The sequence below is a fragment of the Lolium rigidum genome, chromosome 3 (genome assembly GCF_022539505.1).
Source record: "Lolium rigidum isolate FL_2022 chromosome 3, APGP_CSIRO_Lrig_0.1, whole genome shotgun sequence".
Classification (NCBI taxonomy): domain Eukaryota; kingdom Viridiplantae; phylum Streptophyta; class Magnoliopsida; order Poales; family Poaceae; genus Lolium; species Lolium rigidum.
This window is the reverse complement of record NC_061510.1, coordinates 67875549-67894610: the sequence shown is the minus strand read 5'-3', so window position 1 is coordinate 67894610 and position 19062 is coordinate 67875549. Positions and strand designations below refer to the sequence as shown.

The 19062-nt window shown below is 50.1% G+C and overlaps 1 protein-coding gene across 1 annotated transcript; it reads left to right on the top strand.

The window, feature by feature from the left end:
• Window positions 1-8322: 8322 nt before the first annotated feature.
• On the top strand, window positions 8323-12576 carry LOC124694968. The gene is made up of 5 exons (XM_047227887.1): window positions 8323-8388; window positions 11029-11187; window positions 11346-11429; window positions 11519-11704; window positions 11821-12576. The coding sequence occupies exons 1-5, from the start codon at window positions 8323-8325 to the stop codon at window positions 12574-12576; spliced, it is 1251 nt and encodes a 416-aa protein (XP_047083843.1).
• Window positions 12577-19062: the final 6486 nt, after the last annotated feature.

Genomic DNA, 19062 nt, shown 5'->3' with positions numbered 1-19062 from the left:
AATGTCAACGGCTGAACGAGAAGAAAGCCGCTTTAGACGCCAAGACCGCCACTTCCACCCGTAATATCAGGCTTGAAACCTTGTGCAAAGAGCTGGAAGACCTTGAAAAGAGGACCAGGGAGACCAAACAACTTATCCAGGACGAGAAAGCCCTCATTGCTCGCTCCCAAGAGGAAGCACAAGGTCTCACAGCTGATCCGAAGACCGACCTGGCTGAAGTCGTGCTCCGAGCAGCCCAGTGGTGATAGGGAGGGACGAGGATGACGAGGCCGAGATCGCCGAGGTGGATCGAATCCGTGCCGATGCTCTTCGCGCCCTTGAGGCTTTTCTTCAGTAGGGCTTCCTCGTGTGAACTGATGCATGTAAACTTACTTCGCTGTAAGGTTGACCGCCGTGTAAACTGATGCACGTCTCGATTTTTTTTAGTTTTAAAATTTTTTACTGGCCGATTTCCCTATCAGCACACCAATATTTCTCCGCACATGTTCAACGATGTCGCGTATGCTCATATACTTAGGTGCCCCCCCGAGCCGATTCTGCCAGGTAACTGCTGAAATCGGCTCTATGGTCGGCCAAGGTCCTACGATGTGAACGTCGGCTTTGTTAGGAGCGCAATGGATTTTTCCCAATGTATCAGCCGACGCCCCCATTGCCCATACATCGTGTCTGAGCCGGTCGCGCGGAACGGCTTCCTCCTCGTCTCCGCTGTGAGAGCAGTCGTCATCATCTCGGGGCCGGTCGCTTGGATCGGCCTCCTCTTTGTCCTTGCCACGGGAGTGGCCGCTCTGCTTCATCTCCGCCATGGCGGCTCGCAAGCCCTGCCATGTTGATACCAAAGGAGAACCCTGGCTCCCTTATGGAGTGGCTGAGATCCACCATGCCGACGCCAGGCCACGGGCGTGCGTTCTCATAGAGCTTGACATCGTGTGAGCGGGTCCTTTCAAAGGAGCCGATGAGTTCGGCTTCGAGGACTGTCTTGATCTCGTCATGTTCCTTCTTGAGGTCGTCAGTCAGGTCCTCATACTTGACCGGAGTGCTTTCCGCCATCTCAGATGTAGATGGCGATGCGGTGGATGTAGAAGATTGTCCCACCGGGCGTGCCAGAATGTGTTGGCGTCAGAAACCCACCGGCGGGCAGCGGCCGGCAACACGGGAGAGCCGGGAACAACTAAGGGCTGCGGCTGGCCCGAGTCCCTCCGAGCGACGGCCCGCAAAGCCTTCCGGTCACGCGCCCGATGCTTGTCGCAGGCGCGTGCCACCTGACCTATACCTGGTCGGGAAGGTGTGGATGATGCCTCGCTTAGTTTCCTGCAGGGCACACACGTAAACGTTAAATACGAGCCTCGATCGGCTCTCAGGTTATCCTGTGAATCGGCTCAAAGAGCCGATCCACCCATGATTCAGACAAGGTGTCCGAATATATGGTGGTCCTGCTTGATCAAGATAAAGCTAATAAGATCTACGACGATTTGGGGTTTTCACCGCATAATTGGATCATCCTACTCACGATTGAGCCTCGCGCTCGCGTACGGTGATCGTAAGCCGATCCTAGACGGGGCCTAAAAACCAACACGAGGTTGATCCTCGGAACGTCCTGTCTAGGGCTAGCAAACTACACCCTACACGCCGCTGGATCCTCCAACCCTTTGTAAGGCCTAACTATTGCAGATGTTAAACTAATCCTTGAAGAATCAAGGAGCAACCGTAACGGATCGAATCTACTAAATAGTGATCAAGCGGGGTGCCGCCCCTACACCTAAGATAGGCGTAAGGGCGGCTAGACATGCAAGGGTCGCACTACGATAGCATATTATACGAAGAACAATGCTAACCCTAACATGCCTAAGATAACTACGTTGCTCGCCATCAAAAAGGCTTCAGCACGAGCAACGCATGAACAACGGGGATAGGCATTACGCTGCCTAGATCGCAAGATGCGATCTAGGCAGCATGGTGCTTACCGGTAGAAACCCTCGAGACGAAGGAGTTGGCGATGCGCCGAGATTTGTTTGGGGTGAACGTTGGTTGTTGTTTATTCCATAAACCCTAGATACATATTTATAGTCCAAGGGACTTTCTAATGTAGGCGTGCACTAAACCGTGCACGGGTAAAACTCTAACTTCTAAACTAAGATGCGATCTAATATGTTACAGATACACGGGCAATTAAGCCCAACTTGATATAAAAGGCCGATTCACGTAGTTCTTCTATATATAATCTTCAAATCCATCTTGATCGCGGCCCACCTCTGATCTGGTCAAATTCTGGTAATAACAGGATGATGCCTCGCTTAGTTTCCTGCAGGGCACACACGTAAACGTTAAATACGAGCCTCGATCGGCTCTCAGGTTATCCTGTGAATCGGCTCAAAGAGCCGATCCACCTATGATTCGTACAAGGTGTCCGAATATATGGTGGTCCTGCTTGATCAAGATAAAGCTGAAGTGATCTACGACGATTTAGGGTTTTCACCGCATAATCGGATCATCCTACTCACGATTGGGCCTCGCGCTCGCGTACGGTGATCGTAAGCCGATCCTAGAGAGGGCCTAAAAACCAACACGAGGTTGATCCTCGGAACGTCCTGTCTAGGGCTAGCAAACTACACCCTACACGCCGCTGGATCCTCCAACCCTTTGTAAGGCCTAACTATTGCAGATGTTAAACTAATCCTTGAAGAATCAAGGAGCAACCGTAACGGATCGAATCTACTAAATAGTGATCAAGCGGGGTGCCGCCCCTACACCTAAGATAGGCGTAAGGGCGGCTAGACATGCAAGGGTCGCACTACGATAGCATATTATACGAAGAACAATGCTAACCCTAACATGCGTAAGATAACTACGTTGCTCGCCATCAAAAAGGCTTCAGCACGAGCAACGCATGAACAACGGGGATAGGCATTACGCTGCCTAGATCGCAAGATGCGATCTAGGCAGCATGGTGTTTACCGGTAGAAACCCTCGAGACGAAGGAGTTGGCGATGCGCCGAGATTTGTTTGGGGTGAACGTTGGTTGTTGTTTATTCCATAAACCCTAGATACATATTTATAGTCCAAGGGACTTTCTAATGTAGGCGTGCACTAAACCGTGCACGGGTAAAACTCTAACTTCTAAACTAAGATGCGATCTAATATGTTACAGATACACGGGCAATTAAGCCCAACTTGATATAAAAGGCCGATTCACGTAGTTCTTCTATATATAATCTTCAAATCCATCTTGATCGCGGCCCACCTCTGATCTGGTCAAATTCCGGTGATAACAGGATGATGCCTCGTTTAGTTTCCTGCAGGGCACACACGTAAACGTTACGATCCTCGATCGGCTCTCAGGTTATCCTGTGAATCGGCTCAAAGAGCCGATCCACCTATGATTCGTACAAGGTGTCCGAATATATGGTGGTCCTGCTTGATCAAGATAAAGCTGAAGTGATCTACGACGATTTAGGGTTTTCACCGCATAATCGGATCATCCTACTCACGATTGGGCCTCGCGCTCGCGTACGGTGATCGTAAGCCGATCCTAGACAGGGCCTAAAAACCAACACGAGGTTGATCCTCGGAACGTCCTGTCTAGGGCTAGCAAACTACACCCTACACGCCGCTGGATCCTCCAACCCTTTGTAAGGCCTAACTATTGCAGATGTTAAACTAATCCTTGAAGAATCAAGGAGCAACCGTAACGGATTGAATCTACTAGACCATGATCAAGCGGGGTGCCGCTCCTACACCTAAGATAGGTGTAAGGGTGGCTAGAAATGCAAGGGTCGCACTACGATAGCATATTATACGAAGAACAATGCTAACCCTAACATGTCTAAGATAACTACGTTGCTCGACATCAAAAAGGCTTCAGCACGAGCAACGCATGAACAACGGGGATAGGCATTACGCTGCCTAGATCGCAAGATGCGATCTAGGCAGCATGGTGCTTACCGGTAGAAACCCTCGAGACGAAGGAGTTGGCGATGCGCCGAGATTTGTTTGGGGTGAACGTTGGTTCTTGTTTATTCCATAAACCCTAGATACATATTTATAGTCCAGGGGACTTTCTAATGTGGGCGTGCACTAAACCGTGCACGGGTGAAACTCTAACTTCTAATTTAAGATACGATCTAATATGTTACAGATACATGGGCAGTTTAGCCCAACTCGATATAAAAGGCCGATTCATGTGCTCCTTCTATGTATATATCTTCAAACCCATCTTGATCGCGGTCCACCTCTGACTTGGTCAGATTCCGGTGATAACAGGGTGTCAAGTGGGATCCCACTTTTGTCCCACTTGTAGTATAATTTGATTTTTCTAGTACAAATTTTGATATCAAAATTTGAACTACATAGTACAAAATAACATCCCACCGGGATCCCATCTTGACACCCTAGAGGTGATGCAGCTAGCTAGGTATAGTACTATTTGTGATGGTCTCTTGGGAGTTGCGTGGTCAGACTTGTATGTTTAATTCTTGACTTGCATGATTAGACTTGTGATGGTGTTGTATTCATCGTAGGTTTATAAACTGTTGGTTATTTCGGCTGTTCGAAAAAAATAGAGGAGGTTATGCCAAAATTTTGAATCGATACGTAGTAATATTAGCAGTTGATTATAATATATGATATAAAGTGCAGCTTTACTCCAACTTGTTTTGTCATGAAATTTGCTGGATATAAGAGCATCTTCACCGGCAGACCCCAAATAGGCGCCGGCAGAAGCGCTGGCACCTCCGTTTGGTGGACACCGGCACATCATCCTCTATTCGTACGAAGTTCGAACGAAATTTGTACAAATTAATGCGAATTCAAACTAAAAAAAGAAGAAAAAAAATCATCTAGCGGCGCGGGGAGTCAAAGGCGCTGAAATCCAGTTCGTCGCCGCTGGACGACCCGAAGGACCAGCTGTCGACATCGTCGGCCTCCTCCTCGTCGGCCTTCTTCGCCTTTGGCGTCGGCAGCTCCGATGGTCCGGCGAGGTCGACGTAGTTGGCGCCGTGGTCCCTAGCGGACTACACCGCCGCCTACCGCGGGTCGGTCGCGATATGCCGGTAGTCTTCGTCGATGGAGCGGCCGACAATGTACTGTAGGGCGGGGAACTTCGCCTCGTCGCCGTCGCCACGGAGGGCCGCCTGCGCCTTGGCCTCCTTTTCCCACCATTTCTTCTTCGCCGGCGGAAGTGGTGGCGGCGTCCTCCTCCTTCACGTGGGAGCGGCGTCCCGACCCCGTCGTCCGATGAGCTGGAGCGAGAGGACGCGCGCCTCGCGTCGTCGCGGTCCGTTCCGGTTCGGCGCCCTCGCCGGGTAGGCAGCGACGCCATGTTCGTCGCCTGCGGGAAGTATAGCGGCTCCCGTTGCCCGCGGACGCGTGGACGGTAGCCGTATTGGCGGAGCGTGTCGTTGACGTCGCGGCCGTACCATCAGGCACGGCGGCCGACGTTGTTGAAGCGGCCGCCCGAGGGGTTGTCCGTCCACGCGAGCTTGACGGCGCGCTCGTGTTCGAAGCGCCCTGCCCATGACGGGCTTTCGACGGCGTTCTCCGGCAGGCTCCTCTCCTCCGGCGTCATCTCGCCCGCCGTTCCCTGGCGAGGGCCCGCGTCGTGCGAGTCTATTTTCGCTCCCGGCCCCCAAATTGCTATCGAGCCCGCTGGTGGAGATGCTCTAAGTGGTAACTATTAAGGTCCCAAATTATGGTGTGCAAATTTCAGTTGAATTAAATTGCCGTCGGAGCATGCGGAGTCTCGGCACAGTCTGGTTAGGCCTGCAGGTTGCTCGTAGATCGCAAATATGTTGGGCGCGCGACAAGTGCAGCCATGGAGGAGGCGATCCAAGGCATGCATGAAATCTTGTTAACCACCTACGGATTCATGTTTGACATAGATGCATATATATACAGCTGGTGATGTATTTGTTTGTAAATCAGAAAAGAAAGGCAAAATGAGAAATCCAAGCAATTTGCGGTGCATGTTAAATTTAATTTGATAACTTGAAAGTGCAAATCCATCGAGGCGAGCACGCATGCTCGAGCCAGTCCATCACATCGCGAATTCGTGCACACCGTGCGGGTGGCGTGGGCCATCCAGGACTGCATCAGACATCAGTACGTGGGTCCATTTGTATAGCCACGTCACCTCTATACGTATTCAGGACCGTATATGGATTTGGAGGACAAGTTTTGGGATTGTTTTGATGCATTTCCTGAGTTTCGGGATCCTTTCGGACATTGCTGGTAACTTCTGGGACTGATGATGCATTTCATTCTAAATATTGTTTCCATTTTTTTCCCTGGATGTTGAAGACGAAGCATCTCCACAGTTTCGTCGTAATTTGGTTTTGTTGAGGTGCTTTGTACTGTTTGATACTTCTCTTAATGCTATGGTTCTATTTGCAAAAAAAATATTAATAGTTTAAATGTTGGATTTGGTTTGTGGATACTGAGCTGTAGACTGGGACTGCTGGATGTTTGGGCTGATTAATGCATTGCATATCTTCGGCTTTTGGCCCATTTCGTGATTCATAGAATAATTTTCGGAGAAACATTACAATATCTAGTTACTCAATACTCATACAAAAGAAAAAATCTTAATTATATTTGTTTTCTTCCATTTTATATATCATTTCATACATTGGTAATATGATGTTGCTCAGCTATCTATGTATTTTACAGGTATATACTTTTACGTAGTCGTGGGCTCCTAGTCGTAAGTCCAATAAGTTGATATGCAAAAAATGTCTCCGAAGTTATAACAAGTACAAATTAGATCTATCATGTACATTTATTCTTCTTAATATATATTTTATTATCAAAATTCTATGTCATGTACATGTATTCTTCTTAATATTTAGGTCAACTCTACCCTGGCCATTTTAGTAAAGTTAACAAGAAACAATTGTTGTGTGATCCTTGTAAGTATGGGAAACAAAACCAAACTTCTTATCTACACAATCGTAGTAGTGTGCCACTTCAAAATATCCACTCAGATGTGCGGGGCCCAAGTGGAGTAGTATCAATTAATGGTTATCGTTATTTTTTCACTTTTATTGATTGTTGCACTAAAACTACTTGGGTATGTGTTTTCAAAAACAAGAGGGATATGTTTGAATGCTTTAGAGATTTTTATAATATGGTGGTGTACAAAGAGTTTGAAGAATATTTATAAAACTCGAGGATTATTCATCAAACCACTTGCTGTCCAAGCACCTTGGAGCAGAATGGTTTAGCTAAGAGAAAAATAGACATCTCCTCGAGGTTACTAGGTGTTTTATGATAACTATGAATGTTCCTAAATATTTGTGAAGTGAGGCAGTGATGACTGCCGCCTACTTAATCGAATGAATGCCATCTTTAGTGCTTGATCATAAGACACCTATACAGTGCTTAACATGTAAAACTTCATCTGCGGTTCCTCCAAAAGTTTTTAGATGTGTGTGCTTTGTGAAAGATTATAGACCATCAGTTGGGAAGTTAAATTCTAGAAAGTAAAATGAAAATTGAGCAACAGGGGAGATAAAGCTAAGGAAGGCAATGATGCAATCCAAAATAATATGCTTTTTTGAATAATGCCAACGGGTGATACACACGGTGATCAAGGTGATAGTGTATCAAAAACAGACAATGATGATGTACAAGAGGAGTTTCAGGACAGACCAAATAAAGCACAATGGCCTAAACCGATGAGGACCGACAACTTCAGGTGTATCCAAGGAGATACCAAACGGGAGAGGAACATGTGCAAGTGGGGGAAATCTTTCTAAAGTCATCCCCACGGACCAATGCGGAGGCCAGGGTGGAGGAGGCGGCGGTGCAGGCGGTGGAGGCTAGGGAGGAGGAGGCGGCGACCATGGCCGACCTCGAGGTGCAGCTCGCAGAGGCCAGGGCGGAGCTCGCGGTAGCGAGCGCGGTGGCCGTGGCGTGCCCGGTGGCGCAGCACAAGGGGCCGCCGGCGTGGCGGGCGGCTACCATGGCAGACGCCGTCATCGACGACATGGACGACGAGGACGAGCACGACATTATCTTCCTCCCCTATAGCGACGAAGAGGGCGTGTTTGTGCGTGCCGAGCAGGGGGTGCTGCTCGCGTCGTTCGAGAGTCTCCCCGAGGACGCTGATCGCCGTCGGGTTCTTGCGGCGGAGGCACAAGCTCGCGGTGATGCGATGGCCATGAGGCAGGCTTTGGTGCGCTCGAACATGGTGGCGGTGGCGTTGACGGGGCCAGACCACGCGCGGATCGACCGAAATAACCGCAAGCTGCAGGACGCCATCGCGGCGACTTGGCGAGGGACGAAGCGGTGGTGTCAGTAGCGAGGGACAAGGCCCGCTACCGCGAGGACATGGCACACATCGCGGCGGACGAGGCGGCTACGCAGCGAGCTCACTGGGACTCCTCTCTGCCGGAGGTCGTTGAACATCGTCGGCGGGAAGACGTTGCCTCGTTCCAGGAGTAGAACCGCCTCCGTAGGGAGCGGCACGCGGCTGCCCAAGCTCGCATGCTCTCCGACGATGGCGCCGGCCCCTCAGGTTACGCCGGCGGCCAGTAGTAGGCCGCGCGACTTCGAGTAAACCTAGCCTTTATAGGCCACACGACGGCAAGTAGGTACGACCTGGTTAACTCTAACAATTTCTATAAAGATGGTCCTTTTGGCCAATCAATATGAATGACAAACATTTTTCTTACCTGTGTCTCCATGAACATGCCGGTCAGTATTTGTCGGGCCGCTAGCCAGGCTGGATACATACGGATTTTGGAACCGCGCGATCGCAAAGCGTCCGTTTGCGTCGTCTCGTTGAAGATGCCCTAAAACTTATGTATATACACCTATATATATCCGTGTGTGTATGATACAGCTCCCGTTTGGCAAATAATGGAAGAAATAGAAGATTGTGCAAATTCCTAGTCAGCGGCTGGCTAGTGGCTAGCACGCCGGAGGCGTTAGCACGTCATGTTAATTTGTACATAGGATAGCAGCATCCTATACTTGATGGATTTATGTACTGTTCCTGAGTCCTGACTCCGGCCGAATGATTGCTTCGTCGTGGTAGACATGTGTGTTCGATCAGTTTTGTGTCGGTGTTGGCAATAATCTTGACCTAGTCATATTAGAGTCGGAGTTTGCTGTGTGTGGCTGTCGTATAGACGCCAAGTTTGAGTCGACTTGAGCTATCGTGTGTACGCAGTAGTCAAGCTAGCTAGTACGTGGAGTCCTAGTTGAGTTCTGAAGTCAAGTTCTAGTTGTAGTCTAATTAGGATCGAGTCAGCTAGCGATCTGCTAGTAGTACGTTTTGGTTAAGTAGAGTCCTAGTCGTAGTAGTACTAGGTTTAGGTTTAGGTCGGCAGGTCTTGGGCGTGTATATAAACTCCCAAGGGCTGCGTGAGTTTTGTAACACAAGAAAACAGAAAATTAATAAAGAGAGAAAAATTTAGAGGGTGCGACACGCACCCTTGGCGATAAATTTTGTCTCCGCGTGTGTTCGTCTAGTTTCATGTAATTGATCCGTGGGCAAATCCCAACAATTGGTATCAGAGCGAGGTCGAAGATTTGAAGCCACGCTTGCCCCGGGGAGGCGACCCTACTAGCGCCTCGGGGCAGGCGACCGTCGCTCGGCGAAGCGGCCGGGTGGAGCAAGCGTCGCGCTGTTGTTAGCGAGGCGGCGGGCGATCGTTGCTCGGTGGAGCAACACGGAAGGATTGACAGTGTGTTGTTGTTGGCGAGGCGAGGTGGTGGATGATCGTTGATGGGAGAGGTGGTGCCAAGGTGTGGTACCGGGAGTCTCGTCAAGATCGTCGTCCGCGGGTTTTTCGTCAAAGTCGTCTTCGTAGGAGTCCGATGAGTCAAGGAGTCGTGGTCGTGCAAGTTGGCACGTCGGGTCGTCGTCGAGTCTGTGAGTCGTCGTTGTGTCCAAGTGCTTGTTTCTGTGAGGATCTGTTGCAGTTGAAGCGTGTGGAGGTTGAGGGACTGTCCGGTGAGGGATATCACCATGGGCGAAGACGCAACAAGAGGATAGCGGGTAGCTGTCAGCGTGCCTCAACCAAGTCATCTACGTGTCTCGACGAGAGGATCAATGTCAAGTGTGAAGGGGGCGGTAAACCAGTGAAGGGGAGTCTCTTTAATGAGGACCTGTCTCTACATGAGGCTGGAGTGGATGGTGTAGTCCACGAGGTAGTCGGCATGTATTGCGCTAGGGTGGACGGTGTGTTCCACGGTTGCTAGCGTGGCTGGGTAGTCCGGATCATGTTTGAATTGTTCCAGTAAATTCGCCAAGTCAAAATTGGGGAGAGCCAATTAAACTTGTCGTGGAGCGAGACCTAGACAAGACGCAGATATGCAAGATGTCAAGATCGGAGGAGCATGGAAGACCAAGAGTCAAGATTAGGGAGAGATTGTTGGCAATAATCTTGACCTAGTCATATTAGAGTCGGAGTTTGCTGTGTGTGGCTGTCGTATAGACGCCAAGTTTGAGTCGACTTGAGCTATCGTGTGTACGCAGTAGTCAAGCTAGCTAGTACGTGGAGTCCTAGTTGAGTTCTGAAGTCAAGTTCTAGTTGTAGTCTAATTAGGATCGAGTCAGCTAGCGATCTGCTAGTAGTACGTTTTGGTTAAGTAGAGTCCTAGTCGTAGTAGTACTAGGTTTAGGTTTAGGTCGGCAGGTCTTGGGCGTGTATATAAACTCCCAAGGGCTGCGTGAGTTTTGTAACACAAGAAAACAGAAAATTAATAAAGAGAGAAAAATTTAGAGGGTGCGACACGCACCCTTGGCGATAAATTTTGTCTCCGCGTGTGTTCGTCTAGTTTCATGTAATTGATCCGTGGGCAAATCCCAACAGTCGGCGCGTGCGTCTCCAACTCCGTCCGACTTGTTCCGCGCGTCATCGCCGAATTCTGATTACGAACTCCATCTCGTCAATGGTCACTTCCTGATGGCGTAAACCCTCGAACTCGTGAGAAGATCGCTGCTTCGGCGTGCGTGGCCATGGTAAAGCTGTTTTCTTGATTTTCTGTTAACTCGTCGATATGTTTAGAATCTTTTCTGAATACCAGGGGGGACGGCGCTCATATTTCTGGTGCCCGGTGCAGGGTCTGGAGACTGGCGATCCGTCGCAGAAGCGGTTCTCTGGCGTGGTGCCACCAGCGGCGCCGCTCATATTTCTGGCGCTGCTGTGCATTGCCGGCGCGATCCTATGGCTGGATCACAATGAGGTGCGTGGTATTAGCTGTAGTAGAGCAGTAGTTGCTCCTGATGATCGCATTTTACATCACACGAAACAAGTGTCGGTACTGCACATATACTGTATATGCTAGCTCGATCTGCACAAATGTCACGCTTGAGCTGCTGCATTTTTTTCCTTTTTTTGCAGAATCTGACGATACTGCTGCTTCACCCAAGAGAGGTGACGGCTGACGAGACGTCGCCGCCGGAGGAACCCAGCGACATGTGCAAGGTCAGTCAGGGACAACTTGGATACTCGGACACATCGATTCCAGCTTCATAGTAACGCTGAAGATCTGGTTGCTGTGCGTGCGTTTGCAGAACCAGCGCAGGCCTCCAGCAAGCAACGAGGCGCTGCCGAGGGGCATCGTGCAGGACAAGTCCAACTTCGAGTTCGAGTCCCTGGGCCGCAACCCTGAGATGAAGGAGCCCCCGGCGGCAAAGAGCCTCCTTGCGATCCCCGTCGGCATCAAACAGAAGGCCGTGGTTGACAATCTCGTTTCCAAGGTCGCCATGATCTCATTTCATACCCCACTTTCTTAATTCAGCTGGCAGTGGCAGCAATGTAGAGAGTGTACTAACGTTGTCTGATCCGCCATGCATGCATGATGATGATCATGCAGTTCCCGGTGGCGAATTTCACGTTAATGCTGTTCCACTATGACGGCGTGGTGGAGGGATGGAGCGACCTGCCGCGGTCGCGGCGGGCGGTGCACGTGGCGGCGGCGGACCAGACCAAGTGGTGGTTCGGCAAGCGGTTCCTGCACCCGGACCTCGTCGCCGAATACGACTACATCTTCCTCTGGGACGAAGACATCGAGGTGGACGACTTCGACCCCCTCAGGTACCTCGACATCGTCAGGAAAGAAGGGCTCGAGATCTCGCAGCCGGCGCTCGACCGCCGGTCGAAGATCCACCACCAGCTCACGGCCCGCGCGCGGCGGGGCGGTGCCGTGCACCGGCGGTTCTACAAGACGGCGGGTGGCGGGCGGTGCTACGGGAACAGCACGGGCCCGCCGTGCACGGGATGGGTGGAGATGATGGTGCCGGTTTTCTCGCGAGCGGCGTGGCGGATGATCCAGAACGACCTCGTCTTTGCGTGGGGGCTCGACTTCAAGCTCGGCTACTGCGCGCAGGGGGACCGGACCATGAACGTCGGGATCGTGGACAGCGAGTACGTCCTCCACCGCGGCATCCCCACGCTCGGCGACGCTGGCGACGGCACGACGGCCACGGCGGCGGTGGGCAGGTCCGCGTTGCGGCAGCGGTCGTCCAGGGAGATGCAGATATTCAACAGGAGGTGGAATGAAGCGGTGGCGGAGGACGAGTGCTGGACCGACCCTTACCCGGAGCCGCCGACGGCTACGACCAAGGACTGACAGATTGTGATCGGCCGAGCGATGGCCTTTGCGTTTGCTTACATGATATATTGGTATAGATGCATCAAAATCATGTACAGGTCTAGCTAGACAGAGCAATTCCAGTGAATCATCCCGCCTCCCTTTCGCCTCGCGCAATGGTCATCAAGTTGCAGAAGTATCAGCCGACGCCCCCATTGCCCATACATCGTGTCTGAGCCGGTCGCGCGGAACGGCTTCCTCCTCGTCTCCGCTGTGAGAGCAGTCGTCATCATCTCGGGGCCGGTCGCTTGGATCGGCCTCCTCTTTGTCCTTGCCACGGGAGTGGCCGCTTTCTGCTTCATCTCTGCCATGGCGGCTCGCAAGCCCTGCCATGTTGATACCAAAGGAGAACCCTGGCTCCCTTATGGAGTGGCTGAGATCCACCATGCCGACGCCAGGCCACGGGCGTGCGTTCTCATAGAGCTTGACATCGTGTGAGCGGGTCCTTTCAAAGGAGCCGATGAGTTCGGCTTCGAGGACTGTCTTGATCTCGTCATGTTCCTTCTTGAGGTCGTCAGTCAGGTCCTCATACTTGACCGGAGTGCTTTCCGCCATCTCAGATGTAGATGGCGATGCGGTGGATGTAGAAGATTGTCCCACCGGGCGTGCCAGAATGTGTTGGCGTCAGAAACCCACCGGCGGGCAGCGACTGGCAACACAGGAGAGCCGGGAACAACTAAAGGCTGCGGCTGGCCCCAGTCCCTCTGAGCGACGGCCCGCAAAGCCTTCTGGTCACGCGCCCGATGCTGTCGCAGCGCGTGCCACCTGACCTATACCTGGTCAGGAAGGTGTGGATGATGCCTCGCTTAGTTTCCTGCAGGGCACACACGTAAACGTTAAATACGAGCCTCGATCGGCTCTCAGTTTATCCTGTGAATCGGCTCAAAGAGCCGATCCACCCATGATTCAGACAAGGTGTCCGAATATATGGTGGTCCTGCTTGATCAAGATAAAGCTAATAAGATCTACGACGATTTGGGGTTTTCACCGCATAATTGGATCATCCTACTCACGATTGAGCCTCGCGCTCGCGTACGGTGATCGTAAGCCGATCCTAGACGGGGCCTAAAAACCAACACGAGGTTGATCCTCGGAACGTCCTGTCTAGGGCTAGCAAACTACACCCTACACGCCGCTGGATCCTCCAACCCTTTGTAAGGCCTAACTATTGCAGATGTTAAACTAATCCTTGAAGAATCAAGGAGCAACCGTAACGGATCGAATCTACTAAATAGTGATCAAGCGGGGTGCCGCCCCTACACCTAAGATAGGCGTAAGGGCGGCTAGACATGCAAGGTCGCACTACGATAGCATATTATACGAAGAACAATGCTAACCCTAACATGCCTAAGATAACTACGTTGCTCGCCATCAAAAAGGCTTCAGCACGAGCAACGCATGAACAACGGGGATAGGCATTACGCTGCCTAGATCGCAAGATGCGATCTAGGCAGCATGGTGCTTACCGGTAGAAACCCTCGAGACGAAGGAGTTGGCGATGCGCCGAGATTTGTTTGGGGTGAACGTTGGTTGTTGTTTATTCCATAAACCCTAGATACATATTTATAGTCCAAGGGACTTTCTAATGTAGGCGTGCACTAAACCGTGCACGGGTAAAACTCTAACTTCTAAACTAAGATGCGATCTAATATGTTACAGATACACGGGCAATTAAGCCCAACTTGATATAAAAGGCCGATTCACGTAGTTCTTCTATATATAATCTTCAAATCCATCTTGATCGCGGCCCACCTCTCGATCTCGGTCAAATTCCGGTAATAACAGGATGATGCCTCGCTTAGTTTCCTCGCAGGGCACACACGTAAACGTTAAATACGAGCCTCGATCGGCTCTCAGGTTATCTCCGTGAATCGGCTCAAAGAGCCGATCCACCTATGATTCGTACAAGGTGTCCGAATATATGGTGGTCCTGCTTGATCAAGATAAAGCTGAAGTGATCTACGACGATTTAGGGTTTTCACCGCATAATCGGATCATCCTACTCACGATTGGGCCTCGCGCTCGCGTACGGTGATCGTAAGCCGATCCTAGAGAGGGCCTAAAAACCAACACGAGGTTGATCCTCGGAACGTCCTCGTCTAGGGCTAGCAAACTACACCCTACACGCCGCTGGATCCTCCAACCCTTTGTAAGGCCTAACTATTGCAGATGTTAAACTAATCCTTGAAGAATCAAGGAGCAACCGTAACGGATCGAATCTACTAAATAGTGATCAAGCGGGGTGCCGCCCCTACACCTAAGATAGGCGTAAGGGCGGCTAGACATGCAAGGGTCGCACTACGATAGCATATTATACGAAGAATAATGCTAACCCTAACATGCGTAAGATAACTACGTTGCTCGCCATCAAAAAGGCTTCAGCACGAGCAACGCATGAACAACGGGGATAGGCATTACGCTGCCTAGATCGCAAGATGCGATCTAGGCAGCATGGTGCTTACCGGTAGAAACCCTCGAGACGAAGGAGTTGGCGATGCGCCGAGATTTGTTTGGGGTGAACGTTGGTTGTTGTTTATTCCATAAACCCTAGATACATATTTATAGTCCAAGGGACTTTCTAATGTAGGCGTGCACTAAACCGTGCACGGGTAAAACTCTAACTTCTAAACTAAGATGCGATCTAATATGTTACAGATACACGGGCAATTAAGCCCAACTTGATATAAAAGGCCGATTCACGTAGTTCTTCTATATATAATCTTCAAATCCATCTTGATCGCGGCCCACCTCTGATCTGGTCAAATTCCGGTGATAACAGGATGATGCCTCGTTTAGTTTCCCCGCAGGCACACACGTAAACGTTACGATCCTCGATCGGCTCTCGAGTTATCCCGTGAATCGGCTCAAAGAGCCGATCCACCTATGATTCGTACAAGGTGTCCGAATATATGGTGGTCCCGCTTGATCAAGATAAAGCTGAAGTGATCTACGACGATTTAGGGTTTTCACCGCATAATCGGATCATCCTACTCACGATTGGGCCTCGCGCTCGCGTACGGTGATCGTAAGCCGATCCTAGACAGGGCCTAAAACCAACACGAGGTTGATCCTCGAACGTCCTGTCTAGGGCTAGCAAACTACACCCTACACGCCGCTGGATCCTCCAACCCTTTGTAAGGCCTAACTATTGCAGTATGTTAAACTAATCCTTGAAGAATCAAGGAGCAACCGTAACGGATTGAATCTACTAGACCATGATCAAGCGGGTGCCGCTCCTACACCTAAAATAGGTGTAAGGGTGGCTAGAAATGCAAGGGTCGCACTACGATAGCATATTATACGAAGAACAATGCTAACCCTAACATGTCTAAGATAACTACGTTGCTCGACATCAAAAAGGCTTCAGCACGAGCAACGCATGAACAACGGGGATAGGCATTACGCTGCCTAGATCGCAAGATGCGATCTAGGCAGCATGGTGCTTACCGGTAGAAACCCTCGAGACGAAGGAGTTGGCGATGCGCCGAGATTTGTTTGGGGTGAACGTTGGTTCTTGTTTATTCCATAAACCCTAGATACATATTTATAGTCCAGGGACTTTCTAATGTGGCGTGCACTAAACCGTGCACGGGTGAAACTCTAACTTCTAATTTAAGATACGATCTAATATGTTACGTATACATGGGCAGTTTAGCCCAACTCGATATAAAAGGCCGATTCATGTGCTCCTTCTATGTATATATCTTCAAACCCATCTTGATCGCAGTCCACCTCTGACTTGGTCAGATTCCGGTGATAACAGGGTGTCAAGTGGGATCCCACTTTTGTCCCACTTGTAGTATAATTTAATTTTTCTAGTACAAATTTTGATATCAAAATTTGAACTACATAGTACAAAATAACATCCCACCGGGATCCCATCTTGACACCCTAGAGGTGATGCAGCTAGCTAGGTATAGTACTATTTGTGATGGTCGCTTGGGAGTTGCGTGGTCAGACTTGTATGTTTAATTCTTGACTTGCATGATTAGACTTGTGATGGTGTTGTATTCATCGTAGGTTTATAAACTGTTGGTTATTTCGGCTGTTCGAAAAAAATAGAGGAGGTTATGCCAAAATTTTGAATCGATACGTAGTAATATTAGCAGTTGATTATAATATATGATATAAAGTGCAGCTTTACTCCAACTTGTTTTGTCATGAAATTTGCTGGATATAAGAGCATCTTCACCGGCAGACCCCAAATAGGCGCCGGCGAAGCGCTGGCACCTCCGTTTGGTGGACACCGGCACATCATCCTCTATTCGTACGAAGTTCGAACGAAATTTGTACAAATTAATGCGAATTCAAACTAAAAAAAGAAGAAAAAAAATCATCTAGCGGCGCGGGGAGTCAAAGGCGCTGAAATCCAGTTCGTCGCCGCTGGACGACCCGAAGGACCAGCTGTCGACATCGTCGGCCTCCTCCTCGTCGGCCTTCTTCGCCTTTGGCGTCGGCAGCTCCGATGGTCCGGCGAGGTCGACGTAGTTGGCGCCGTGGTCCCTAGCGGACTACACCGCCGCCTACCACGGGTCGGTCGCGATATGCCGGTAGTCTTCGTCGATGGAGCGGCCGACAATGTACTGTAGGGCGGGGAACTTCGCCTCGTCGCCGTCGCCACGGAGGGCCGCCTGCGCCTTGGCCTCCTTTTCCCACCATTTCTTCTTCGCCGGCGGAAGTGGTGGCGGCGTCCTCCTCCTTCACGTGGGAGCGGCGTCCCGACCCCGTCGTCCGATGAGCTGGAGCAGAGGACGCGCGCCTCGCGTCGTCGCGGTCCGTTCCGGTTCTGGCGCCCTCTGCCAGGTAGGCAGCGACGCCATGTTCGTCGCCTGCGGGAAGTATAGCGGCTCCCGTTGCCCGCGGACGCGTGGACGGTAGCCGTATTGGCGGAGCGTGTCGTTGACGTCGCGGCCGTACCACCAGGCACGGCGGCCGACGTTGTTGAAGCGGCCGCCCGAGGGGTTGTCCGTCCACGCGAGCTTGACGGCGCGCTCGTGTTCGAAGCACCCTGCCCATGACGGGCTTTCGACGGCGTTCTCCGGCAGGCTCCTCTCCTCCGGCGTCATCTCGCCCGCCGTTCCCTGGCGAGGGCCCGCGTCGTGCGAGTCTATTTTCGCTCCCGGCCCCCAAATTGCTATCGAGCCCGCTGGTGAAGATGCTCTAAGTGGTAACTATTAAGGTCCCAAATTATGGTGTGCAAATTTCAGTTGAATTAAATTGCCGTCGGAGCATGCGGAGTCTCGGCACAGTCTGGTTAGGCCTGCAGGTTGCTCGTAGATCGCAAATATGTTGGGCGCGCGGCAAGTGCAGCCATGGAGGAGGCGATCCAAGGCATGCATGAAATCTTGTTAACCACCTACGGATTCATGTTTGACATAGATGCATATATATACAGCTGGTGATGTATTTGTTTGTAAATCAGAAAAGAAAGGCAAAATGAGAAATCCAAGCAATTTGCGGTGCATGTTAAATTTAATTTGATAACTTGAAAGTGCAAATCCATCGAGGCGAGCACGCATGCTCGAGCCAGTCCATCACATCGCGAATTCGTGCACACCGTGCGGGTGGCGTGGGCCATCCAGGACTGCATCAGACATCAGTACGTGGGTCCATTTGTATAGCCACGTCACCTCTATACGTATTCAGGACCGTATATGGATTTGGAGGACAAGTTTTGGGATTGTTTTGATGCATTTCCTGAGTTTCGGGATCCTTTCGGACATTGCTGGTAACTTCTGGGACTGATGATGCATTTCATTCTAAATATTGTTTCCATTTTTTTCCCTGGATGTTGAAGACGAAGCATCTCAACAGTTTCGTCGTAATTTGGTTTTGTTGAGGTGCTTTGTACTGTTTGATACTTCTCTTAATGCTATGGTTCTATTTGCAAAAAAATATTAATAGTTTAAATGTTGGATTTGGTTTGTGGATACTGAGCTGTAGACTGGGACTGCTGGATGTTTGGGCTGATTAATGCATTGCATATCTTCGGCTTTTGGCCCATTTCGTGATTCATAGAATAATTTTCGGAGAAACATTACAATATCTAGTTACTCAATACTCATACAAAAGAAAAAATCTTAATTATATTTGTTTTCTTCCATTTTATATATCATTTCATACATTGGTAATATGATGTTGCTCAGCTATCTATGTATTTTACAGGTATATACTTTTACGTAGTCGTGGGCTCCTAGTCGTAAGTCCAATAAGTTGATATGCAAAAAATGTCTCCGAAGTTATAACAAGTACAAATTAGATCTATCATGTACATTTATTCTTCTTAATATATATTTTATTATCAAAATTCTATGTCATGTACATGTATTCTTCTTAATATTTAGGGTCAACTCTACCCTGGCCATTTTAGTAAAGTTAACAAGAAACAATTGTTGTGTGATCCTTGTAAGTATGGGAAACAAAACCAAACTTCTTATCTACACAATCGTAGTAGTGTGCCACTTC